The 27693-nt window shown below is 48.1% G+C and overlaps 1 protein-coding gene across 2 annotated transcripts in view; it reads right to left on the minus strand.

The window, feature by feature from the left end:
* Positions 1-27361, minus strand: part of GALNT14 (polypeptide N-acetylgalactosaminyltransferase 14) — a 208248-nt gene extending 180887 nt beyond the window's left edge. For both annotated transcript variants that reach the window (XM_045979482.1, XM_045979483.1), the window contains exon 1: positions 26932-27361. In XM_045979482.1, coding sequence (XP_045835438.1) covers positions 26932-27060 — 129 coding nt within the window. In that variant the 5' untranslated portion in view covers positions 27061-27361. The remainder of the gene's footprint in view (positions 1-26931) is intronic.
* Between the last annotated feature and the right edge of the window lie 332 nt (positions 27362-27693).

The raw sequence follows: 27693 nt of genomic DNA on the forward strand, positions 1-27693 counted from the left end.
AAAAAGAAAAACAGTAAGGAAAGAAGGAAAGAAGGGAGGGAAGGATGACTTTTTTCCCTACTGTCACAAACTTTACTTCTTGCAACTAGACCTTTCCAGAGGATGTTTTGTATCAACCCACCTCCTCTGCTTCTCTGAAGCAAAAGAGACTCAGGAGGCACCTTCTTTCAGTTCTGCTCATGCCAATCCCTGCCCAGTGTTTGCAAATAAGGGATATGGCTGGGGTTCATCAGGATGTCCTTGCACCTCCAGGTCACACACTCCCCGGCACTGTCAGCCATCTGCTGCCCTGAGGCCTTCCTGCCACTTTTCTCTACCTCTCCACACACACACATTCCCCACCCTATCCCAACCCGGAGGTCCCTCCCAAACCTAGCAGCTTGGGTCGCCCTTACACCAACTTCAGATTCCAGAGGCTACATCTATTCTCTAATTTCACTGAAAATGACATTTAGGTTTTGTGGTTTTTTTTTTTAATTGTTCTTTTTCTTGTTCTTGTAGGATATCCCAGAGAAGAAAGCAAAAGAGTTTGTCTTGCACAAACCGTAGCATGCTGTGAGTCCTATTTGCTGGTTCTACTGGCTCACCACAACATGCCAAACCAGTCGTGCCTTAAGCCTCGGTCTGCCATTAGCAGAACTAGCAGAAGAAACAGCTGCCCCTCTCCTCGCTCCTTCTGAAGATATCAATGTGGAGAATGGAAGGTGCAAACACAAGGCCAGTCTCTTCGCTGCTAGGAAGGCTTTCCTCCAAGGCAAGAAACACGGCGCTCTCCATGGTGCTGATCATTTTACCTCTCATCCTCTTACCTTTAGCATCTGCTCTTCCCCAACCCTGAGCCAGGAAACAGCTGGTTCTTTAGGACTAGACGTGTACCCCACGCCTCAGACTCTCACCACCTCCCTACCCACACCCCCACTCACACCCAAAAACACAACAGCTTCTTCAAAATACCAATTTGCTGGCTGCCCTGTCTCATTTCTCTTGCTGGCTGCAAAAGTAACAGTAGGAATGTGCCACTACTTGGCACCGTCCGCCTGGCTGTGAGCAAACACAGGCTCTCTCAGCCAGGCAGTGTTTCAGGAAATACCAGACCCAGACTCCTGCCTCTGATCCCCCGTGAACCCCAAGGTTTCAGGCTGCAGATGGGCAGCACTCAATCACCAAGACCTCAGGGCTCTGCCATCCCCGCATCAGTCACAAATATCACCCTTACTAATAGAAGTGGCAGATGGGAACATAAATTCTTCAAAAGCAATTCGCTTGCCAAGGACTAAGGAACATATGAATGAAGTGTGAACAGTAAATTTTTCCAAGTTTGGGAGGCTGGACACGTCACCCACTCAACTATACAAACAGACTCTGGAAGACCCAACCTAGTTTTCCATCTGGCTGAAAACATTTCAGGCTGACTTAAAGGCAAGGCTAGCTCTCTCTCCCCTCTGCTGCCTCCTCAAAGAAGGCCCAGAACCACAGGAGCGAAACTCGAGAAAGGCAACAGTGGTGGGGACACTGGGCATTCAGTTTTTCCAAAAGAGTGAGGACAAGAACCACCCTTTAATAAAATAGTCCTTTGAAATCCCATGTCCTCCTTCAGAAGGCTCTTTGGAAGGGGAAGGGTTTCCCAGGGGAATAAGCACCAGACAAGTGTTAATCATTTGCATGCTCTCTCACAGATGTGATGGGTTTCACAGCTGGAGGGTCCAGCAGGCACCCAGCATATCCCTGCGGGCAGCTCCCTAGTGAGCTTCATATTTCAAGACCCCAAAGCAGGCAGCTTGGAACAGACAGAACACAAAGAATTTGGAGTAGGGGCCAAGAGGCCAGGCTCCAGGTGAGTTCTGACATGAGCCAGCTGAGTATTCCTGAGAAAGTCACTTCCTTTCCCCAGGGTCTGCATCCTCAAACCTAAGGAGCAAGCAGGTCTGATAAACTCAAAGTCTCCCTGCCTCAACAAATGAAGACTCTGGTCTGTCCCCTGAGCCTGACTGTGATGTCACACCCAGAACCCAGACCCCAACACATAAGGGAAGGCCTGGAGCTTTTGTGAATCAGCTGCCACTCCACCCAGGCCTGGAATGCAGCTGTCACTGTGGTAAAACACCATCATCACTCCAAGACCAACAGCAACGGCAAATGGCAGAGAAAAATAAAACCCAGCAAACTCGCCCTGTACAACCAAGCCAGCAGCAGCACAAGGGAAGGAAGTGACTGCCTAAGTAACATTTCTCGCAATTGCCCACCTTTCGCCTCTCCACGAGAAACAGCGAAAAGAAAGAAGCCACCCAGTGAGTCTGAAAATGCATCGTTCCTCATTCTGAGATGAATTCAGGCAGCTAATAGCGCTGATAGCTTTAGAAAACCAAAGACGAGGAATCGGAGGCTTCAGAGGAGCCTGTCAGAATGGGAAACGATGCCCTTTCTCCTTCCTTGAAAGTGTGAACCGCTTTGGCTCGAATTATGTCTAATTAGGACGCACTGAAAATGCAACGCTCATACGCACATAGACACAGAGATGCACGCACACAGGACCCGGCCCCTCTGTCCTACGGCAGTGCGGACAGATTGTCACGGACACGACGCAGTACATTCATTAAACATCTCCCCAGCTTATTTGCGCGCAGTGTGTCTCAATAATGTGTTATGAGGTGTGTTTGTAATTGGCTGCTGCTGATAGTGGTCCTTGAAGGGGAAATGGAGTGTGTCTAAATGCAGACAAAGCTACTTAGCGCGCCAGGACAAGATGAGATGCTCCTTGAGAGGTCCAAATGGGATACTCAGGGCTTCTTCCACCCATAGCTTGGGAGAGAGAAAGAGGAATAATCTGTCTCAATTTTCTCAGCTCCAGAAACAATATTTATAAAATAGAAGGTGATTTCAGAGCTCATTTATTTTCCTGGTTCACAGTCCCCACTCTCTGCTGACATCATTTCTAACCAATTTTACTTCCAGCAATTGCAGCAACAGCCTCGATTCTACTTGAAATCGTTAAAAACAAATCCATTCTTTCCTTGTCTTTGAGTCCCATCTTTAAAAAAAAGGGGGGGGGGCTTAATTTCTGTATTGCCTTTCTCTGAAACAATATTCCAGGTCTCTGAACACCTAGACGAGATCCTTCTTTCCCCCTTCTTACTTCCTAAATGCTTGTATTCCCTTTAAATGGGAGAAGCACACAGATCCTCCCATTTCTAGGCACTCCACTCACTGGCTCGTCAAGCCAAAGGTTGTCCCCCTCGTAGTGATTCTGGGGGACAGGTCTTTCAAACATGAGGCATCTTGAGATGGAACAGGCCAGGAATTTTTAAAAGTCACAAAAGAATGCTGTTCTTTGAATCCAGAAGGCAATCTTTAACAAGCAAAATCACGGTGTAACAGGAGATGCCAAGCATGTGCTGGCTTCCATGAAAACTGTGGACGAATGCTGGCACGGGACAGTTGGCGCTGGCTCCTTGGACTGCCAGGGGAGGGAGCCACGGCCCCTGGGCTAGGTGTTGGCCATCTCTTGCTGTGTCCTTCTCTTGACCTCCCAGTGGACCTCCCACAGGGAAGAAAGCATGCTATGTTCTTGGGTGGGGGGCCAGGCTAGCTCTGGCAATCACCCCATTTTTTCCTAAGTGCTCAGAAAACCATCTGTTCTCAAATTCCAGGGAATTAATGTCAAGCTGATTGGTCTTTTTCTCTGAGTGGGAAAAACTGAATCGGCGAGCCTTGTAGCAACTTCCACAAGCGCTGGATTCAGGCAGAAAAATCTTCTTAATCCGATTTTCAAAGATATGACTCAACTGGACTCAGGGGGATCAAGGAACAGGTGGGAGCCTGGACCAGAACACCACATCCTTGACCAACTGAGAGGGGTGTACCCCAGTTGTAAGATAGGTAGCCAAACTACCCCTCACTCTTAGGGTATATTCTCCAGCAAAGCCTGAGAATTTTAAACAGCCAGCACTCCAGAGCCTCAAAGACCACAAACCAGGGCAAGGTAGAGAACACAACACTGCCTCTCACTTCAGCTCTGAAACTCCAGGGAACCTTCCAGATTGCCGTCGAGGAAAGGCCATGGCTGAGCAGCCCAGCATGCAGATCCAGGAAGCCCACGTGAGCAATCTCCGAGGACACCAGAACAACGCCTCCCAGGAAGGCTACCCTGCTAGAGGCCATAAGACTCCAGGGCAAAGGGCCTGTTTGTACTTTTAGTCCCACAACGTGAGTTCAGCGCTTGTCACATGGCAGATATTCTCTAAACAGGGGTCAAATTCAATTTGTTCATTGAATCCACAGCAGGAAAGCCAAAGGCGGGGGGAAAGGGGGTCAGGGAGGACTATCTGCTTGTTCCCCAGACGGATGTGTCTGGGACATCTTTTGTGTGAACCCCATGTGTGGCTTTCATCCAGGACTTCAAACTACAACCCATCAAACAGCAAGTAAACCATAACGAAATACCACAGGGTGCACAAAGCTCAGCCCTGAGCCCAGCCCCTGGAGAATCCCGGCTGTGTCCCTATGAGCATGAGTGCACCCCGAGCGCCCTTCACCTTTCGACGTGAAGCAAGAAGATACAGGTCAACAGGGACTTGCTTACAGCCTTGCTCCAAATGGAGGTCCCCACCTGGTTATGGCCACTTTTTCTAGGCAAGCTGAGTTTCCATTTGATCCTTTCCCCCTCCCCCTCTTCCTCCGTCTATTTTGCTTCTTTCTTCTAGCTTATTTCTCTTTCAGTGTGTTAAACAGGCCACCAGAAGCACCATTAGCAACAGGTCAGTGCCAGAGATGGTAGCTGCCTCCAGCTGGGGGGCTGGGTGCCTCCTCTCCCTAGAGCTCTGTGTGTTTGCTTCTTTCTCCTTCTTTGTATCCCTTCCTGTTCCACAGGGGACCTGAGCTCCCATTTCAGTATCAAATTCCCTAAGAGACCACCCTTTAGAGAAGGCCAATGGTCACACTCTGCCCAACCAGCAGAAGTGTTCCCTGAAATGCTCTTGCTGGGAGGAACGAGCAGGACAGCAAACACACCACCCTTGCTTTCTTACTCTGAGCACTATTCATACAAATCCTGAACCAAAACCAATGCTCTTTTTTTTTTCTCCTTTTAAAGACTGTATTTATTTATTTATTTGAGACTGAGAGCTAGCACAAGCTGGGGGAGGGGAGAGGGGGAGGCAGAAGCAGACTCCCCACTGAGCAGGGAGCCCAACACGAGGCTGGATCCCAGGACCCCAAGATCAGGACCTGAGCTGAAGTCAATTGCTTAACTGACTGAGCCACCCAGGCACTGCCAAAACTATGCTTTTCAACAACACTGTCGCATCTGAGTCAGGCCTCCTGATCACTCACAAAGGCGTGCCACAGGCATTTACTGACACATGACCTTGAATAAGTCACTCCCTTCTTAGTCATGTAAAGTGTGAAAAGCCTGCCTCACAGAGTGTCAGCTGGAGATCAAATGAGATCCGACAGCACTGGGAACACTATTCTGAATGCAAGAGTTATTTAATACATTTTGAAAACGGTGAGGATCTCCTGAATTCTTCATGAGCTAATCTTTGGAATATGCTCCAGTCTTCAAAGAAAAATGGCCAACATTCATGACCCATTCATGACCATTCATTCCAGTTCTCCTCACTTGAAGGGACATCTGATAAGAACTTGGCCTACTGATTTCCCAGCAATCCGGGGTCCACACGGAACTCCGTCCTCTCTAGGGAACAAGATCTGATACTATGCTCATCGGTCCACAACACCATGGAGTTTGTCCCTGATTTTACTTCAAATCTTCTCATCTTGCCATCCCCAGGTTCTTCACTCTGATGCCCATGTTACAGAAAATCCTCCTTTCTCTGGTTATAGAATCTCATCCTCATATCCTTCTGGAACTCTTACTTTGTGATGGATGAAGCCTAGAGGTTCCCAACTGGCCCCCTAAGGAAGCCACTTAAGTCCAGACGAGTGAGGCCTATCCAGTGGTGTTACTCTATGCAGCAGCAATAGAATCCCAGCAACATTTCCCAGTGAAAACAAAAGCAAAACCCCTCTCCCAGAATGTGGCAGGATACGAAAGTCGATGCAAGACTCTACTTCCTACCAGAACTTAATTACATTCAAAGAAACCTAAATTTTAGAACAGAACTTGCACTGACATCTGGAGCTGCTGTCTCTCTCAATTCCAGTCCAATTACAGGGTGCTCTCGTGAGCCTGGTGCGCCCAGAGGCCAGCATGCAGAGGTGGTGGGGAGTCTGTGAGAGTCACCTATGAGAGGTGAGCGAGGGTCCTGCAGAGCTGGATGGAGAAAGCTGAGGCAGGACATCACAGAAAGCAAAGACAGCATAGGGAACAAGAGCACAGAGGTGCAGAGCAAGGGCAGAGCTCCCAAATCCAATGGAAAGCTCAGCCAAGAGTGAGACGGAGCCCAGGGAGGAAGATAACTCTCCCTGCCACAAGCACTGTGGAGAGGGCCTTCCATCTCCCTGGCCCAGAGGAAGGGCTGGAAGCTGAACAGGCCCACCAACTCCTCTCTAGCCTGGAGCAAGAGGAATTCAGGTGGTTCCTTCTGTTGTCTCAGGGAAATGACACCAACCAAATGGAAACACCCTAAAGTACAGAAGTCAAGATGACAAGACCATCACCACTTTCTGCTGCTCCTATCTGAAGATAGCCAGACAGCTGGATCTAAACCTCATCCAATAGACAAAGGGAACAAGCCACCCACAGAGGGGACCAGAAGCCAGAGGGAAGAAGGAGCAAAACATTTAGAAAGGGGAGGCTGCTGATGAAACAGAGCTGCTGGAGGGGCCAAAGAACAAAAATAACAGCCCGTCCTGACGTTCATTCACAACACACACATCCAGAGAGACTCCCTGGAACCAAAAATATGATCTTCATACTAAAAAGTTCATCAGATGAGTTGACAAAAAGGATCGTTGCTGTAGAGACCTGAATCAGTGTCCTGGAAGATCAAATGGGAAAAAATATCACAACAAGAGCAGAACCACAAAGACCTAAAAATCAGGGGCAAAAAGATTTCGGGAGAACAGATCCACCCCAAAGACCTAATCTGTGGATGACAGTAAAATAAAAATGAACAGAAAAAGAATAGACAAGAATTAAATTAATAAAAGTAGAGATTTTCCCTTGAAGGAAGACCCAAGTCTACAAATGGTACTGAGCTCGTAAGAGTTGTGGAAAAGGACGTGTCCCAAGGTGTGTTCCTAAGTTCCAAGGAGAAGCAGAAAATCTCCCCAGGCCCCAATCAGAAAGAAGAGGTAACTTACAAAGGAAAAATAATCAGTCTTCAAGTATACCTGCCATTTGCAAAACCAGAATCAGAAAGACAGTGGGAAGCCATCCACAGACGCAGGTAGCCAAGCCAGATGTTACTCACCTGTTCAAGCTGCAGAATATTCATGGGTATGCAAGGCAATCACAGAAAAGATAAGCCACACATGCCATCTGAGGAAAATGCTCAGGTTAAAAAAAAAAAAAAAAATGAATGAATTCAAACAGAAATCTCAAGATAGGCAAGATCAAGAGAACACAGTAGTGAACCTTGTGAGTTGTTACGTCTAAAGAGTAATAAAGTGCTTGGAACGTGTAATGTAAGTCACAAATAAGAGTACTTGAAAAAGAGGCATTATGCAAAGAAAACCAGACATTTCGTTCTAAAGGTGTTAAATTATCTCAGCAAAGCCTGGAAATTAGGGTGGTAGAAGATGAAGGGAGTAAAAGCCTTCTGAAGTTCCACCTGCTTTCAGCAGAAGCAAGCCTAAGAAAGTAAAAATTGTCACACAAGTCTCAACTCCTCAGGTTGATAATGAGTGGGTGAGGAAAACATCTTGGGGGGAAAACCCACTGATACCTTGTTTTCATAGAAATAGGTATTTCAGTGCCTTGAAAAGGAAAATAACAGTCAGTAATCAGTGTTGATGGCACAGTAAGATGTCCCAATGGAAAAAGGACAGAGGAATTGAAATGGCCAATGACCATTGGCCAAACTGTAAAGGAGAAAGATAAAAATAAATAGTAAATTTTCAATATATCAATTAGTCCACAAATTATGATATGTAGAATATTCCTATTAAGACACAAACATTACCATATTGGACTGAAAATAAAAACAGGCATGCAAGGAGGGTGCCTGAGTGGCTCAGTTGGTTAAGCATCTGCCTTCAGCTCAGGTCATGATCTCATGGTGCTGGGATCAAGCCCTGCGTTGTGGGCTCCCTGCTCAGCGAGGAGTCTGCTTCTTCCTCTGCTTTTCCCCATGCTTGTGTTTCTCTCTCTCTCTTAAATAAATAAATAAAATCTTTTAAAAAAAAATAGGTTCCTAAGGTAGTCAAGAGGTACCACTGGAGAAGTCATCAGGACCAGATCATTTCAGAGTTGAGTTTCATGTGACCATTAAAGAACAGATAACATCTAAATTATTTAACTATCCCCACATATTTTAAAAAATCTTCCTAATTCGAGTCTGCTTCTCCCTCTGACTCTCTCCCCTCTCATGCTCTCTCTCACTGTCTCTCTCTCAAATAAATAAAATCTTAAAAAAAAAAAAAATCTTCCTAATTCATTGTATGGAAGCAGTAGAGTCTTAAAGACACATTCTGATAGAGTACCAAAAAATCAAAATCAATCTGATTCATGAATGCAAATGTTATAATTCCAAATAAACACCAACAAATAAAATCCAGCAGCATAAATAAAAATAAACCATGACTGTATAGAGTTTATTCCAGGAATGCAAAGATGGTTTAAATAAGGAAATCAAAATAATTCACTGCATCAAAAAAGAGAAAAGTTACATAATTCAATCAAAATATGGAAAAATTAAAAATTATTTCTAATTTTTAAAAAATGAGGTAAAACAAGAAAAGGAAATTACTAAAATACAATAAAGAGTATTTCAGAAAAGTGGAGAGTAAATAGTGAAACATTAGAGCCATTTGCATCAAAATCAAGAAAAAGTCCTGTATTAGCAAGATGTGGCATTTTGAATGTTCTCATTAATGCAAAACAGGATAATGAAATAAATCAAGAGATATTCCAAGGAGAGATACACTTAATTCATTTTGATAATGATATGATTTTATACCTAGGAAACCTAATGGATTATTCAAGTAACCACTGTATTTAATTTAAAAATTCCAGTAAAAGTAGGATATTGGCATAGTAAGAGATATACAGGTCAACAGAACAGAATGGATTTCCCAGAACTAAAACTCAATATTTATGGGAAACAAATATATGACAAAGTAGTGTGTCAGTCACTGGAGAAAATATTTTCTTTAAATACTGATATTGACACAAATGAATACCCACTTAGAAGAAAACAGAGTTGAATCCCTACCTCAAACCAAATATAAACATTAATTCCAGACAGACTTAAGATTTAAAAATATTTTAAGTCATGTAGAAGAGGAAATTTAGGATGTTCTATATACAACCTAGACATCAGGAAGATCTTTTTAATGAGACAGAATGGTCATTAGCTATTATAAAAAGACATATTTAACTACATGAAAACAAGCAAAAAAAAGTATATGGCAAAATCAACAGTGTAACAAATGATTAGGAAAAAATATCTGTAACACATATGACCTATAAAAAGCTGTCTACCACATACAAAGAGCTCTTGTAACTAACAAGAAAAGGCTAAACAGCCCAGGGAAAATGGTGGAGGATATGAATAGATCCATCACAGAAATGCAGATCTGTAGGACAATGAACAACCGAGAACACATCTAACCTCCTTGGTGGTCAGAGGAATGTAACATTAAAATAGGATCCTGTTTCCCACCCTTCCAATTGGCAAAGGGAAAGGAACAACATTTATATTAAAGAGGATGCTGAGAAAAGAGTACTCATACTTTGCTGGTGGAAATGTGCATGATTACACCACTTCTAAAAGCAATCTTAATATATGCCCATTAACATAAAAATCAGATTCCTTTTGACTCAGAATTCCCGTTCCTCAAAATCCATCATGTAGAAACAAAAGCCCAACATGGGAGAATGTATGTGCATAGATACTTACTGCAACACTGTGTTTGGTGACAAAGCTAAGAGACAAAGTAGATACCCACCAAAAGGAAAAAAAAGGGAATGAAATAAAGCACATCCATACCACAGAATATTAGGCAGTCATTAAAAACAAGCTGGCTGACCTGAGGATTTCTAGGCTACGTGATTAAATGCTGAGTAAAATGCAAAGACATATACAGCATGATCAATTTCTCCTCTCCTTTGTAATAACGGCCATAACAGATCTGTAAAGGCTTATCTCTGTTTCTGTACCGATGACAGGTGCACAGAGAAAGATACCGAAGTTTACATATCCAGGTTGCTACATTGTTATGTAAAAGTGGGGGGAAGTGGGAGTGGAGGGAACTCGGGAGCAGATAAGTCAAAATCAATCAATTCAATAATTAATTAATTAGCAGCAATGAGAAATACAGCCTAGACAATATCCCATTTAGGTAAATCACCCCTTTGATGTTCTAAGTTGTTTTTTTTTTTCCTCCATATACATCTTGTTTTAGACAAAATAAGGTCCTACTGTGGACACAATTTTGAATCCTACTTTTTTTTAAATTTTATTTATTTATTTGACAGGGAGAAATCACAAGAGAGGCAGGCAGAGAGAGAGGAAAGGAAGCAGGCTCCCCGCTGAACAGAGAGCCCGATGTGGGACTCGATCCCAGGACCCTGAGATCATGACCTGAGCTGAAGGCAGCGGCTTAACCCACTGAGCCACCCAGGCGCCCCCTGCTTTTTTTTTTTTTTTTTTAACATGGTACATCGTGAACCTATTTCTGTGTCCATTGAATTAGGTTCTTTCCTAATCTACCTTCCCAAGAGGATAATATGGAGAGAGGCACAGTGGATCAGCCACATATCACAGTTAATGCAAAATGCCATCAGCCTTGGGCTACCTGGTATATACAAGAAGGAGGGAAGCTTTAGATCCTGACCATGATCCATCCTCCCAGGAACCAGCCAGGATGTCATTATTCCTCCATGCCTCCAATTAATGTTCACGGACTCAAGTCTCCAGGACTCAAGTCTCCAGGACTCAGGACCCCAAGCATACCCTTCAGAGGACATGACTGTTCTAGGTGACTTTTGGCCACAGCCTTGCCAAGCCTTCACTCAAGGGAATGTAGACAGGTGAGACAGATTTTCCCAGGGAGCATTTCTTTAAGAGCAGCCACATGAATTAAAAATGAAAACAGGTGGTCAGGAAAAACCAGAATGGACATTGGTGAGAAATGGAGAACACACACAGTCACTCTCATTCAGGCCAAAAGGGTAAAAGACCGGGAACATCAAGTTCAAATTTCAAGGAATTGCTACTTTAAAAGCAATGAGGATACCCTGAGCAGTTAAAACTCTCAAATACAAAACATTTACTGAACCAAGTCCCCAGTGGGGAGGGTATAATATTCTCAACTGGGGATAGCTGTTTACCTTCAGACATAACGTGCACCTTAGGATAAAAATAAGCAAATGACTTTATTTTCAAATTCTTCCACACCTGTTCTTCTGGTTTCCACTGACCTCTGGTCACTCTTGTTGGAGTCACAGCACCTCAGAAGACCTCCCTTGTCCCTGCCACCCACACAGTCTCCCTCTCTCTAAATTCCTGTAGGAGTCACCTCTTTTTCTACAGGAAGACAATCTGTTTACTACTGTCTTAGAGGCCATGCATTGTCCCATCAACTGTATCATAATATACTGCAGTTGTGCTAGGATACTATATTGAGATATTCATCATATTTCTTCTCCACTGCATTCTACCCACTTTCTCCCACCCAAACCCTACCCTAACCCCCCCATCTCAGCACATAACCAGGGCTTGATGCTCCCTTGCTTCCGTGGAGGTGATATGTAAAAGCCAATGTCCTTGAATGAATAAGTATCCCAGGGTGTAATGGAAAAAGGGAAATCCTCCAACTTGGAAAGACAATGGAGGCAGCCAGTCCTAAAAGCTGGGGAGGGGGTGTCCAAAGTGTCACAAGAGCCAAGAAGAATGGCTCATTGCTGCCCCTAAGGAGGCAGGACCCTGAGTGTGGGGGCCTCTGACGTCACACGAAACCCACCAGCCCGGTAGCAACACAAGGCTTGGTCAATGATGTTCCTGCTATGACCACAATGCCTGGAAGATTCAAGGCTCCTCTCCTGTTTCAGGGCGTGGAGGAAACCTCCTGGCTCTTTGTGCAGCTAAAAGTAGCAGGAGAATCCCCAGTCCAACGTGGTGGGGCGGGGGCTGGGAGGATAGGAGTTTAGTCCTGAATAATCCAAACCTGTGGAATTCGCTATAAATAGGGAAATAATGGCACCGACTCTCGACCTCAGTTTGTCCCACACAAGCTTTCTGAAAGAGTTAGTTGACCTCGAACCCAGCGTTTCTCAAACTTTAATTGTACAGAAACCACGTGGGGGCTGTGCCTCAATGCAGGTGTAAAATCAGTAGGGGTGGCCTGAGATTTGGCATTTCTAACCAACTTTCAGGGGAATCAACATCCCTGCCCAGAAGTCATACTTGGAGAAACAAAGGTCTGGGGCAGGGACTAGCGAACGTTTCCTCTCAAGGGCCCCTTAAATGTTGGCTTTGTAACCCATCCAGCCTCCCTCACTGCTCAGCTCTGCCACGGCAGCACGAAGGCCGCCACATAAAGGAGCCAGCATGACTGTGTTCCCATAATGCTTTATTTATGGACACTGGAATTTGAATCTCATATACCTTTCACGTGTCACAAAATATTATTTTTCTTCCAAGTTTTTTTCCAACCATTAAAAAATATTAAAAAAAAAAAAAAACATTCTTAGTTCCCAGGCCATCCATAAAGAACAGGAAGAAGGGACTGGCTGTGGTCCATGTCTTGGATGCCCCAAAAGTATAGAACCCCAACAGTCATACCTGACAAATTCAATCAAACTGGGTTGCTCCGTCACCCTATTTTGTATCCTGAAGTTGGTTTTCCTTTCCTGTCCTCCTGAAACTAGTGTTATGCTTTCCTTTTTTTTTAAAAAGATTTTTATTTATTTATTTGACAGAGAGAAAGAGAGCGAGACAGACAACACAAGCAGGGGGCATGGGAGAGGGAGAAGCAGAGGGCCTGATATGGGGCTCAATTCCAGTACCCTGGGATCATGACCCCAGCCAAAAGCAGACGCTTAACCAAATGAGCCACATAGATGCTCCTATGCTTTTCAAACAACAAACACTTTGGGGAGGAGTAGATTTAAGCAAATGTACTTGTTCAAAAATCACTGAAATGACTTTAAAAGACCATCCCCTAAATGCTGCTGCTTCTAATAAGAGGCCTTGTGGAGGGGCGCCTGGGTGGCTCAGTGGGTTAAAGCCTCTACCTTCGGCTCAGGTCATGATCCCAGGGTCCTGGGATCGAGCCCCACATCGGGCTCTCTGCTCGGCGGGAGCCTGCTTCCTCCTCCTCTCTCTCTCTCTCTCTCTGCTTGCCTCTCTACCTGCTTGTGATCTCTGTCTGTCAAATAAATAAATAAAATCTTAAAAAAAAAAAAAAAGAGGCCTTGTGGAATAACAGGTTCCTGTTTCAGTGAAACAGCTTATCAGGATGAAACTGACCTTCAACTAGAGTTTTCTGAGCTAACAGAAGAGGGACATGATCAAGGGATGAAATTCAACCTTGCAAAGACAACTAGTAAATTCAAAGGCAATCTTCTCAAACCTTTATCCCGTGAAGTCGAAAAAGGTTTCTCTCTCTCCCTCTTGGCCTTACATTCCACTTTGACTCAAAAGAGAGAAAAGATTCCTGTTCATCTTGCAGTCCCTTTCACTGTAAAAAAGCCATCCTAGAGACACAGTTGTATCCTTCCAATAATACACAATACGGTGTAAAATCCAGGAGGGAGACAGTTCTTCTGGCGGCCAGGAGCCAGAAGACAGCCACCGCTCCATACTCCACGACTGCCCCAAATCTGGCCTGGGCAAGGAGGGCAGCACCCAGCTGGGACACCGCCTGCAGCAGGCTTCACACTCACCCCATAGGGGCTTAAGGGATGAACTGACGAGGGTGACCCAGGGACAGGGGCATTTGCTTACTCTGTCACTCCACATTGGTGAGGCACTCAAAAGGAGGAACTCCAAGGAGCTCACTGCCCCCCACCCCTTGTGAACCATCCTCATGGTGCCCCAGCATGGGCTCCAAAATCACCCAGACCCATCTCAGCTCCGCCACTTACCAGCTCTACTAATTCTGGCAAGTTATTGGAACTTGAACCTCAAGTTCTTCATCGGTAAAATAAGGCTAATCAGTATCATCCAGAGAACATCTGAACAACCTGTATGGTTCAGACACCGTGTAATCAGAAGGGCGCCAGCCTTCAACACCCAGTGTGACTGTGCCGATGAGCCTGCCCACCTCCTAGGATGGTGTTGAGAATGAATGACTTAACTCAGATAAGCACCTAGCGTTTCTCCCAACAGGCAGTCATGCACCCCTCCCCACAGAAAACTCTCCTTCCTGCAAAAACTCCTGGCACATGATGGTGGTCTCGAACCAAATCCATACAATTTCAGGCATGAACACTTGACAGTCACTTGTACCGCTTACCAAGGTCATGGCCAGAGCTGCCCCTTGGTTCTTGCCGGAGTGGGCCTCTCTCTCCAGGCAACCCAGGAAGCTCCCGAGGGCTCTTTCCAATGGTCCTACCCTCGAAACTCATAGCCACCCAAGATGAAGACAGCTGGAGTCTCACACTGCTGGGCACACACCATCAACCTACTTGCAGAAAGATGGCCAACTTGGGGGTGGGGTGCTGGCAACTGAAACACGCAAGTGTCTGTCCCATCCACCTCGAGCCCAGGATAAAAAGGACCAGATCTTAAAATGCCACCAAAAAAGCAACTGGGTCATTTCTTTGGCAATGAACTCTAGCACTGATCTCACAGGGAAAACTCTACAATTCCTTACCCTTCACAGTGATGCCGTGCCCGGTGGGAAAGACCTGGATGCTTTTTCCCTGGAAGGATCTAACACACTTCAGGGCCTGATGTGTGGCACTAACTACACATACCGGCTCTCTGGACCCCACTCCTTGAGACTGGAAGAAAACAAGAAGATGACCAGATTATAGCTCAATGAACAAATATGCTTAGTATGGCTGGGGAAAACTGGAAGTCTTGGCCCCAAAAGAGAAGAAAGGCAATTGCCCGTTGTAAAAAGGAATATGCACTTGCAGTAGAAAATATCGTAAATGTGGCTTATTTATGGTATTAATAGCAGATATTTGTTTTTGGTGCTAATAATCTAATTAGCAGTCAATCCAATGCATCTTTTATCATCAGCTGGTCCGTAATTACTGCTCCGTGCTGAGTATTTTCCCCGGCACACGATAGCTTTCAACTCCTTAGCACAAATAACGGAATAATTGGTGCTATTATGAGGGATGAGGGACTCCTCCTCTCGGAGAGATGGTATTGGGAGTGGCTAGCCATCTATAGTGGCCTGTGCATTTTCCCATCTGTGGATCGATTCTCACTGCCCCCTCTCCGATCAATCCTGAAGCACGCCTCTGTGCTCACAAGAACGCAATACTTGCAGACTTCCTTTTTTCAAGTTCAACCCTGGGACCAGAAACATTCCCAGTCATCCACAGAAGTGCTCATAAGGCTGTCAAACGGTGCCGAAAGGGCAATATATTTCTCTTTGAAAATGTTGTAAAGTTTCCTCCTTGAATATTGTTATAAAATGACTTGTCCTAGAAGAGCTGGCTTCCAACATAAAACCACTGCATCCAATAGCTTCTGGTCGAAACAAGATGTGCCTCATTCCCAGAAGCGCTATGGATTCAGTATGGGACAGTGACACCAGCCAACGTCCTACTCACAGTTCCCACTGTCCTGAAAGCCTTCCAGCCACACCAACCCTCCTGGACGCCTCCCCATCTTCTTATGATCCAGCGATGAATGGATTAACACTCAGTACTTTGGTTTTTCTTTTTTAAGGAGTATAAAACTATATTATTGACCCCTGTGGACCAGTATTTACAATAAAATAAACAATACAGAGTTGGATGACATTCTGACTACAAAGTTATTGTTCTTCCTGGTTCCTGCTGAACCAGTAATTCAAATTACTGAGGAAATGGAACCTATATGTTGGGAATGAGTTGGGGTCAAGAAAAACTTTGGTTGGCTGGACCACACCAGCTGTTAAACATCTCCCTGATTATAAAAGGGAATGAGATTTGGGAAACCGGAAAGATATACCAAGACCTTTCTCCAGAGACGGTGTCATCCATGAAATAGGAACCAAGAGCTACCAAAAGACTAAAAACCACTATGCTCTGACCCCAGAGAAGGTGCTAAAATCTGAGTCAGAAGCCACACATGCATTCCAGATTTTTTTTTTAACTTTTCACGGAAGTGAAATCCACACAGAAAAGAGCTCACATTGGATGGATTTTCACAAAGTAAACACACCTGAGTAACCAGTATCTAGATCAAGAAACTGAACAGAACCAGTTCTCCCCAAATGTCCCCTGCCTTTTTTTTTTAAGATATTATTTATTTATTTATTTATTTGAGATAGAGAGAACATGAGTTGGGTGGGGGGAGGCAGAGAGAGGAAAGAGGCTCCCCCCGCCCCCAAGCAGGAAGCCCAACTCTGGGCTCGATCCCCAGACCCTGAGATCGTGACCTGAGCTAAAGGCAGAGGCTTCACTGACTGCACCACCCAGGCGTCCCTCCCCTGCCTCCTTCCTGTCACCAACTCCAACCAAAGGTCCTGTGAAACTGACTTCTAACATCACAGATGAGTTTTGCCTGTTTCCATACTGAATATAAACAGAATCCCAGTGTCAAGTCTGGCCTGCCCCCGACCTGTTTTAGCATATCCTGCAAACGAAGAAAGCAGTTTACGTGTACAGATAATTTGAAAATACGTCATCCTCAAAGGAGAATACTTCAAGAGATGCGGAAGAGCTGTGGAATTCAAATTTCAGTGTCCATAAATAAAGTTTTGGGGACACAACCACACCCATTTGTTTACATACTGTTGTTCTACAAGAGCACTGTTGAGTAGATAGAGCACTGTTGAGTAGATACAGCAGAAGCTGTATAACCTAAAAAACTAAAAATACTTACTATCTGGCCCTTTCCAGAAAAAGCCCGCCAACTCCTACTCAGGTGCATGACATTCACTGAAATACGAATGTGCTTCTCTTGGGCTCATAGCTAGGAGTGACACTCAAGGGTAGAGGTGTGTACATACGCTAGGCTTTCGCAGATGCTACCCATAAGCTTTCCAAAAATATCCCTGTTTTAAGGGAAAAGCTAAAACCTGGAGCAGAAACCGTAATGCCAGTTTTAAAAGAGGCAGGGAGAATTATAGCAAGTCATCTTATCCAGAATTGAGCAAATATGCTTAGAAAATCATGGGGAGGGGCACCTGGGTGGCTCAGAGGGTTAAAGCCTCTGCCTTCGGTTCAGGTCATGATCCCAGGGTGCTGGGATCGAGCCCCGCATCGGGCTCTCTCCTTGGTGGGGAGCCTGCTTCCTCCTCTCTCTCTCTCTCTCTGCCTGCCTCTCTGCCTACTTGTGATCTCTCTCTGTCGAATAAATAGATAAAATCTTAAAAAAAAAAAAAGAAAAAAGAAAAAGAAAATCATGGGGACCTCGAGTGGAGAGGGAAAATATCAGGCACGAGGTCTACACTTGTTTCCTTCTCACTCCATGCACGCGCTTTAAAAATACAGTTCCCTCTAACGTTGCCGTGCTCAGCGGAAATGGACGGGAGTGGAAAAGTCATGTTTCTGCTTGGGATCTTGGAATAGACACTGACTTTGTCGTTCAGGCCACATAAGAAAAGCACCACCAGGAGCCCTCCAGTAGTTCATCGGAATTGCAGACAAAATAATCCAGGAAGACATTAGCAGCTCCTGATTTTATGCTTTCGGGCCCTGAACCACTCACACAGGGCAGCAACTGTAACTCACACCCGTCCTCTCAAGCAGTCCCAAAGCAGCTGAGCCCCATGCTGGGTCCAGCCAGCAGCCCAACTACAGGGCAGAAGTAAACAGTCAGTCATCAAGGGTCCTCACAGCCCCAGAGTATGACACGGGCAGAGCGCCCTCTGTCATCGAGAAAGAGGCTCAGGGGATGCGTCCCGTCTCCTAAGGACCTTCCCTAGAGTCATCCCCCACACACCTGCCTTGCCTCTCAAACAGGACCTATGAGGTTCTTTCAAATGATATTTTTCCTCTTCGAGGAGAATTGCTTCTGACTGTTTAAGGACTACATTCATCACGAAAAGGATTCAGAGCAACAGTGTTTGTCCTAATTGCAGTCCTGCTGACTTGTGAGTGATGGCAGAGTCTCATTTCCTGCTGTCAACCCCCCCTCCCGCCAACCCAGAAGGGACCCGGCTGGCGAGCGTGGGCTCACCCGCACGAGGACAGAGCTACTCAGGCCCAGCATCTTCCCACACCCTATGGAACGGTTCTGTAGGCCTATGGGCAAGTTACGCTTGGCCCATCCTGGAAGAAAACCCAAAGTTCTCTTGGCCCTCTGGTGGCCCTCCTGAGACGGGCTCCTTGGTGCCCCTAAAATCTACTTCTCAGTTCCCTCCTGCATTCAGAAAAGCAATGCTGGTGTTTGAGAGTTAACTCTCAGCAAGAGTTAACTTCTCGTCCACAAGAAAACATACATACAATATACACGTACGTAAAACAGGTTTCATTTCCCCCAGAGCAGGGAGCTAACCAGAAGTTGAGCATGGCCATAACAGAGAAAGCGAGCGCAAGCTTTAAGTCAAAAGAGTGAGTTCAAGGGGCGCCTGGGTGGCTCAGTGGATTAAGCCGCTGCCTTCGGCTCAGGTCATGATCCCAGGGTCCTGGGATCCAGCCCCGCATCAGGCTCTCTGCTCAGCAGGGAGCCTGCTTCCCTTCCTCTCTCTGCCTGCCTCTCCACCTACTTGTGATCTCTGTCAAATAAATAAATAAAATCTTTAAAAAAAAAAAAAAGAGTGAGTTCAAGGCCGCTTATTGGTTGGCGGGTGCTTGCGGGAGCCTCCTGCCCCTTACGACCGCGGCTTCATCACACTTCAGAAAGGGAGAGTAATAATAACGTCCACCCCATAGGGCGGCAGGAAAGATCAAATGAGGCATCTGCGAAAGAAAATACTGTGTAAACCACAAAACATCACAGGACATGGTATGGGAAAGAAGCTCCCACTCAGCTAACGTCCTGTTTCTGATTCACCGTTAATTAATCAAGGCTTTGAGCCCGTTCCTCTGCCAATGAAGACCCCAGCCCCACCGTAAGGACGCCAGTCACTCAGCCCCCAGCTGGCAGCCATCAATTGGCCATCTATTAGCAGCCAATTATCTGGGCAGCTTAATTGATCTGTACACCACGTGCCCTGATCTCCCCGAGATCCCGGAAAACAATGAGCCTGATCTACGGGCACCAGCTAATTCTTCCGGGGCCATCAAGGAATACGGCGTCCTCGATGCCTGCATGTCGCAGCTGCGAGCGATGGGCGCATAAATATTGATTGGACCAGTCTCTCTGTGGCTCGGGGTGGGGGGGAGGGAGGTTAGGGAAGTAATGAATGACTACCTTGTTCTCCGAGGAACAAGAGAAGCTACATAAATCTCCGGTCCCGACCACGGGGAAGAAAATCCTAATTTCTAAGCCTTAGTGAGACAAGGGAAAGAGACAGCGAGCCTCTTTCGGAGAGATCCTGTGGAGATGGGGTGGTCCTACCCGGTCTGTAGATGCTTCCCTCTCTCTCCTGGGCCGGAATGAGATGCAAATTGGCTTTGAACAGCCAGGATCATTAGGAAGGAGACAGCTGGGTGGCTGTTCTCTTCATCTGGGAATTCAGACCCAATGGCAGGAACATGTGAGTGTGCCGCTCTCCCCTGCATTTCCTTGAAAGATCTCTGTAGTGCTTACAGTTAAGAAGACAAGTGACATGAGGAGAATTTAATTATTTTTTTAAGTGCCTAATCTTGTCTCTGGGAGTGGTATGCGGAAGAGACGTGCTACTCGGAAGCGGCAGGATGCAGAAGGCAGTGGAGTCAGCGGGCTCCCCGGTTCCCGCGGGGAAGGGCTGGTGACCCTCTCAGGGCATCCAAGCAGAATGGTCCAGGGTGGCCCAGGGCAAGGCAGCCGCTTCCCTCCTTCATGAAGAACCACTATTTCACCCAGAGCGGCAGGGATGCAGGCTGCTCCTGACCGTGGCTAGAGCCTTGCAGGGGAAGTCCCAGGCTCCTGTCCCTCCAGACTTCTGCCTGGGGCTCCCAGCCAAGTGTCCCGGGGCTCTGTGTTCTGGACCCCACCAGCTCTTCAGGAGATGCAAATAAGAGGAGGGAGAACATGGTGCAGGGAAGCGAGCAGGAGGACGGACACCCCCTGCTCGCACCACAGAGACCTCTTCCTCTCTCCCCCCTCTCAGCTTCCTCCTGTTCATTAGGTCCTATGATGGCAGCAGCTGCTGCCAAATGCAAAGGCTGCTGCCCTAGAAGGTCACATCAGGCCATTTATTCTGAAATACCAAAATACCAGAGCCAGCAGATTTCCAGAGCTTCTGCAGAATTCCCCAGTGCACCCGAGTACGCGCGTGTGTTCTCGCATATCCCAAAGGGGTTCTTTCCTAATCAGCTCAACATCTGAGGACTCGGAGACTGATTTATTTTTTTGGTTAATCTAGCGTTTCTGGTAAAATAATTAAAAGATAAGTAATAGACACGGAGTATCTGTGGCATAATTATTTATAGCCACGAGGTCTCATTTTGGAGTTATTCGCAAGTCACCCGAATCGACAGAGACCGCTGGTGGAGCAAGTGGCAGACGGGCCCCGGGCCATGGCACGCCACCCCCATTTCACAGCTGGGGAGACTGGGCCCTGGAGAAAGGACCTGAGTTACCCCTGGCACCTGCCGACGGGCTGCCACACACACAAAAAAAGCCAGAAGGTGAAACCGCACATGATTACAGGACGGGAGCTCCCAGGAGAGGATGGGGGCTCTGTCTCCGGACTCCAGCGAGCCATGCGTGTCTCTGAGGCTGCTGGGGAGCAGGGAAGCCAGTCACCCTCTCGGGGTGCTACAGCCCGTGGCAAGAGGCAGCAGCCAGCCGGCGCGGGCAGCGGGGATGGCCACGCTCACTTCCCCAGCAGATGGTGGGTCTAGAGTGTTGGTCTCTGGGGCGGAATGTGCAAAGCCATGGCAGGGCTCACAGACTGCCCCGAAGAGAGGAGCGGGGAGGGGACAGGTCCCCCCCCTCTCTAATTCAGATGCTTTTCCAGAAATGCAACGGGGGGACTTGGAGATGCTCTGGAAGAGTGACAGAATCATACACATCAGACCCTCAACGAGGGCACGGCAACACATTCCTTCCCACATGCCTGGACATGGCTAAGATTGTTTAGGAAATTTGGGATGGAAAGCTGTGGGAGAGGATGCAGGCAAGGGAGGTAGACGAGACGGCTGTGCAGCAGGCCGTGCGGAAACCCTGGGCCTCGGGCACCAGCACCGGCAGCTCATTCTGTCCCTGTTTAGTTTACAAATGACCTCTGATGAGTAGAAATTAACACTTTAAAATGATACGAACACATGAGCAACCTGGAAAAAGGGTCATCTCTGGACAGGCTGGGGAGGCTTGTGACAGGGACATTAATGTCTCTTCTTGGTTTTGCCCCCTTGTCTTCTCTGATTTGAGCTGGCATCATTCTATGCCAACAGGAACATTTGAGGTTCCAGGGATTCCTGGTCTTTGTTTCCAAAGTCATGAGGCCACTCAGGGGAACAGGGTTTAGGGAGACAGAGAGCTCCCCAGACTGACTCAAAGAGGGTCCCTCAGAACAGATCCATCCGTCCCTAGGACAGGGCCTCTTGCCGGGTCCTTTGGTGGGGGGGAGGGGCTGCTGGCTGGGAAAGCAAACTTGGACACAGGTACAACCCAGGCAGGCCAAAAACAACCCAGAGTGAAAAGATTCCCACCAGCCTAATGGCCTGGATTTGGGGGACTGGGGGAGAGGGCAGGGTTTAAAAGAAAAAAAGGCAGCTTGTTCATATCTACAAAGCAAAGATATGCCATTTTTGGACACCTGACAGTCCAACCTGCTACTTTCACGTTTCCCATCCTCTTATAGCGACCCCTGCTGGACCCGGAAGCAACACTACCCTCCACCTGCTCTAGGAACCTCCACGTGGGGGGAAAACAGCCCAGAGCAGGGCACAGGCACCCACACACAGGAATGAATGAAAGGATGAACATCCATCTGACAATGGGCTACTTCTGGTTGTGCCTGAGTTAAAATTCCCTGGACAGAGTCCAATATGCATGCACTGAGTATCCGCAGATTAGTAGGATCGCTCTCTCTAAAATTCATTTTTTTTTTAAACGGGAGAAATGATCTACTAAATGGGGAATAAAATAACAGTGTCACATACTCCAGGCATTTGTGGTATGCAAATATTACAGAGAGACAAGCTCGTTTCTAATAGTGTTTGCTCTATTTCTAGTAGAGCACAAATACATCTACATGGGCCCGAGGCACTTTATTCAAAGCCTTCACAGTTCCAGTACCTTCCTCAAAAAGTACCCTCAGGCCTCAAATTCATTTGCTTCTACTAAGCCCTAAGCCCCTGGACTAAATTTAGTTTCTTGGAAGTCAGAGACAAATTTACTGGTTTGTTTTTTTTTAAATTCTGTCGGTTATTGTATAATTCTCCAAATGGCAAACAAATGATAGGGGAGAGAAGAAATAAAAACATGTTTCACGTATTTTTAGTGGTACAGTATTTATCACTGAAATACAGTTTGAATTAAGACATCCAATTTGTTCTATGATTTTCAATTAGGAATTAGAGCTCTGCAGAATTGGGGGGATGGGGGCCCCAGTAAAAGAATCAAATCAACATTTAAAAAGTCCAACTTCAAGAAATCTTTACTTGAGCTATTAATAGAACCAGACCTTCTTGGAACTAAAAAAAAAAAATAAAGAAAGAAATCCAATTAATTTCCTTAAGCTAGGAGTGCAGCATGCCTTCTCCTCATCAGCTGGATTGTGACAAGGCATAGGTTTTATTTTATTATCAGGCCCACTTTAGAGATCCCATCACTAGGTGAATAAGGATGCTTCCCAAAGCTGGAAGGGAAGGCAAGGAAGGGCCTGGGAATAAGAGACTGTCCCAGACCCCAGGGAAGGCAGCTTGCTACACGGAAGCTACACAGAGGGGACCCGGGTCCCAAAGCCCCGGCCACAGCCTCTGGTCCCTCCACCAATCCCCTGACCTCTCTAAATTGTTTAAAGGAAGGGAGCCCACTGCTCGCGCTTTGGAAAATAAGCTGACACCCTCTCCCCCAGTGGGAAGGTGCCCAGGCAAGACAAAAAGTTCCTGAAGGCTTCCACACACCCAAGGCAAGAGCTCCCCCAGGACTATTTCTTAGGAAAAGCCAGGGTACTACACTGGCAACTGAGTTTTTTCCCTACAATAGGCAAATGTCCTATTGGAATCTCTGCTGTTGAGGAAACAATCTCTATCTTGGCAATGACTCCTAAACCAGGGGTGCTCCAACCATCGCATGCAGCCTCCCAGGGGACCCTCCCCTCCACAGTGTGTCCCCCGGAGGAGTCTCCTCTGCCCCAGCAGGTCTCCTCCAAGGGCAGAGCCAAGGTGGTTCCCCCACAAATTACACCAACACCCTCCGCCTTCCCTGGAGCTTTCCAAAGGCAAGCATCTAGGGCTGAGCCATGGAAATGCTGGACAGTAGGTTGGGAAGCACATGCTATAAATACCCCAGCCTCCCCCCCATCACCCACAAGTGTAGACCCGGGCAGTCCACACAGCATAGTGAGCGCCATGGACTGAGCCTTTAGGTAGGCAGTTCCCTAAGGGATCCGGGTTCCATTCTTCGCCCTGATGTGGCCACTTAATAATAACCTTGTCAGCCTGGGCCGATTGTAAAGTTTCATTGTCCAGTCTTAACTGCATAAAACTATTATCTGCCCCATGCAGTTGTTGTGGAAATTAAATGAGCTAATATGCATGAACTAGAGTTTGTGAACACGTGAAGCCCTACACAAATTCTAGCTACTGTTATTTCACATGTGTGTGCATGCTCACGCCAGGCCGGTCCTTGAGGAGCTCCAGAAGGAACTCACTTGGCCATATTTACATGGGGCCAGCCAAACTACCCAAAAAAAAAAAAAAAAAAAAAAAAAATCAATATACTTCCTATTCTTCTTCCAGCTCCAAATGTTATCCAGCAATAGGCGGCTTCCAACTTACATGGAACACTTGTAAAGACGGTGATTCTGGGACCTTCTCCCAGACCCACAGAACCCTAATCACGGCAATAACCCCCAAAGTTCGTGTGTTCAACGAGCTCTCCGGGGGATTCTGACAGGCACTCGGGTCTGGGAACCAACCACGCTCCTCTGGGCAAAATGTGCAAATTTCAGAAATAGATCCGTCACGGCAATAAAATCGTTCTGGCGCCAAGGACTCTTTGTCTCTCCATCTCTTTCTCCAGATACGTGTACCAGACACAAATACACACAACAAATATATGTGAACATGTGAAGTCAGACAAACAGGTGGAAAAGAGGAAGAAGAAATATACTAATAAGGGTGCCTAGTAATAGAAGGAATCAGGATTTTAGAAGTCCACAGAATTTGTGTTTCTAAAGAACACAGAAAATGGGGAAAAAACAGAAATAAGCAATAAAGACAAAAAGGGGTCAAAACCAGAAGACTCCCCCCTTCCATGCCTGCACAGCACTGTGCCCAGAATTCCAATATCAGACTACTCCCTCCACACCACCCACTCCTCATTTGTTTGTAATTCTGCCTCAACCAGGAATTTGTGAGGCTTCCCACCTCCCCGCAAAGGGGCCGGCACCCAGTGTCCTCATCCCAGCAACCTTCAAACCTAGCACAGAGCCGGGCACACAGCTCTGCATTTGATAATGGTGTGTTCAGTGCACACTAGAAGGAGAGGCGGGTAAGGACGAAAGACAGAGTGCACCAAGAGAGATAGAGATTTCTTGTCCCAGCTCCCTGGTGTAAACTAAGAATAAGTAAGCTTAAGGTAATGAGGTTCAACGCAAAACAGGAGAGAGTTCATGTCCCTGCAGGCTTCATTAACCGCATCACAAGGAGCAGACCCACCCTGGGGGAAAAAGAAGAAAAACTCTCCAGATCTACAGGCAGGTCTGAGGTGAGAAAATTGATCCAGTGCTCCAAAGGCTGCTTGAAATCACCAGTCTGATCTCGTCACTCCCCTGCTTGCTATCCCTCCAAGGGCCCCTAGCACCCACAAGGTCCTACTCAATCCGACCCTTATCCACCTGCCCTCAGTCTCATTCGTGCCATCAGCCACGTGGTCTATGCTCAAATTATGCCAAACTCACACAACCTGCTGTGTCATTCCTCTGAGCCTGTTGAGTACAGTTAACCTCTACCCGGAATGCCCTCCCTACCTCCTGGCAAACCTACTGTTCATCCTTCTCAACTCAGTTCTGCTACATCCTCCTCCTCCAGGAAGGCTCCAGGCTCCCATGACACTCAAAGACCTCAACCCTGCTGGCCCTCCGCAAACTGGAGGGTCCTGGACCCTCTCTGAGCAAATCTCCTATGCCCAGAGAGCAAGTTCTGCATCTCTGTACCCATAGCTCCTAACACACTATTTGGCACACAGCACACTACCAATAAACTAGGCATTAGCGAGATCCCAAAACCTACATGCCAGAACACTTAGCTAAAAGGGGATCTTTTAAAGACACAACTTAATATAGTGGAAAGATTCTGAATATCTGAGGTCTGAGTTCAAATCAGCATGACTAAGGCAAGGTACAAAGACTGAACCTGCTTCTTAATCTATGAAATCAGGATACCACCCAACTTACACAATGACTTGCGAAGAAGCACTCACAGTGTACCAGACACAGAGTGGGTCCTCTGTACCAAACTTACTGGGGAGACTCCCCTCTCTCTCTCTCCCCTGCTTTTTTAGCTTCCTGCTTCAGACCATAACCTCCTCCAAGGGCTTTTCTCCAGTCCCTGGAGGGCTGCTCTGGACCCCGTTCATAAATGATGCCTGCCTGACACAGAACCCCCAGGCCTCCTTCTCTGTCCCGTGGCGAGGTCTATGAAAGAGGAGCAGGAGGAATGGGGGCTCCGAATGACAGGTAAGAGTGAGCCCAAAGGGAGAACCTTCTGGCTGCGCTGGGAGGAACCGGCTGGGCAGGAGTTGGAAAAGCCACTTCGATCCTCATTTCCCCAACTCCCCACCAACACCAAGGTGTCTGCTTTTACAGGCTCCTCAGTGGCGTTCAGGGCACATTCAACTTCCCACGCAGCTGGAGAGCTCGGGGACAATTAAAAAGCCGGGTGGCGACAGGCCGGTGGGCCCCGGCAGCAAGCTTGCGGGAGGCTGCACGCGCTCGCCCGCGACGCACACGCGCGCACGGTGCACCCCGGGCCTCCGGCCTCCCCTGGTCAGGCCTGGCAGCTGCGGGAAGGAAGGAGGTCAGCGCCGCGGCCAGACTTCTCGCGGGCGCCAGCACCCGCCTGCCCTGCCCCCGACCCGACCGCCCGCGACTCGCCGCGGCGTCCTCCCGCCGCCACCCCTGGGAGGCTGGTCTGCAGCGCCCCCTCCGCCCCGGGACCCCCGCGCGCTGCCCAAGTTCGGCGCCCCTCTCTGTCCGCGAGCGCGCGCCGCGACCCACACCCACTCCCACTCCCACGCTCCGCGGGTCCCGAGGTGCCCAGAGCTTCTTAAAATCCAGAAATATCGCCCTGTAGCCGCATCCGGCGCCCCGTTACCTGCTCGCGGCACCCAGACCCCCTCCCCGGCTTCCCGGGAGCCCGCGAGCCCGGCGCGCGGGCTGCGCGCACTCCGGCAAACAAGTGCCCCGCGCCCACCACGCCGCGCAAGCCCGCACCTTGGGTGTCGGCACTTCAGGTCCCGGCGGCACCTCCAACTTCTTCTTGGTTACCCAGAAGAACAGCAGCACGGTGATCCAGAGCACCCCGAAGATCGGCAGCGCCAGGCGGCGAGTCAGGCGCCGCATGGTCCCGTTTGCCTCGCCTTCTCCGCGGCGCTACGCCCCTGGGGCACCCCCTGGCGGTCAGGGTCGGAGGGGCAGGAGTTAGCGAGATCCGCGGCCCGGGGATCCCGGTGCAGGGCCGGCGGGAAGCGGCTAGGCAGGGGCCCCGCCCGCTTCGGAGAAAAGAGAGCAGGGGCAGGGATCTCGGGGCACAGAGAGGCAAGGAAGGACCGAAGGGCAGCCAAGCTGGACACCCGCTCCCGCCGGAGAAGCGCAGTGGCAGCCGAGATGCTCCCCGAGCCGCCGCCGCCGCAGCCTCGCCCGCCGCCGCCGCCGCGAGGGAAACGGACTGGAGCTGCGGGGAGGGAGAAATCCAAGGCTGTGCCCGGCACCCCGGGAGGAACACAAGGGAGGAGGGAGGAGAGGGAGCGAAGGGAGAGCGTGGGCCCGACAGAGCTACTCCGAGGAAGCCCGGGCGGGAGCGAGCGGGGCTCTGCAAGGGGGCGCTACCGCCGCCCGCCGACCGAGGCGCACCGTGCTGCTCTGGGGCTGCCCGAGCCGAGCCCCGCACGCAGCTCCCGGGCCGGCCTGGGTTGGGGCGGGGCCAGGCAGGAACGGCGCCCCCGCAGCCCCGCCAAGCCAGCGGCCAGCTGGAAC

The sequence above is a fragment of the Meles meles genome, chromosome 15, assembly GCF_922984935.1.
Source record: "Meles meles chromosome 15, mMelMel3.1 paternal haplotype, whole genome shotgun sequence".
Taxonomy (NCBI): Eukaryota; Metazoa; Chordata; class Mammalia; order Carnivora; family Mustelidae; genus Meles; species Meles meles.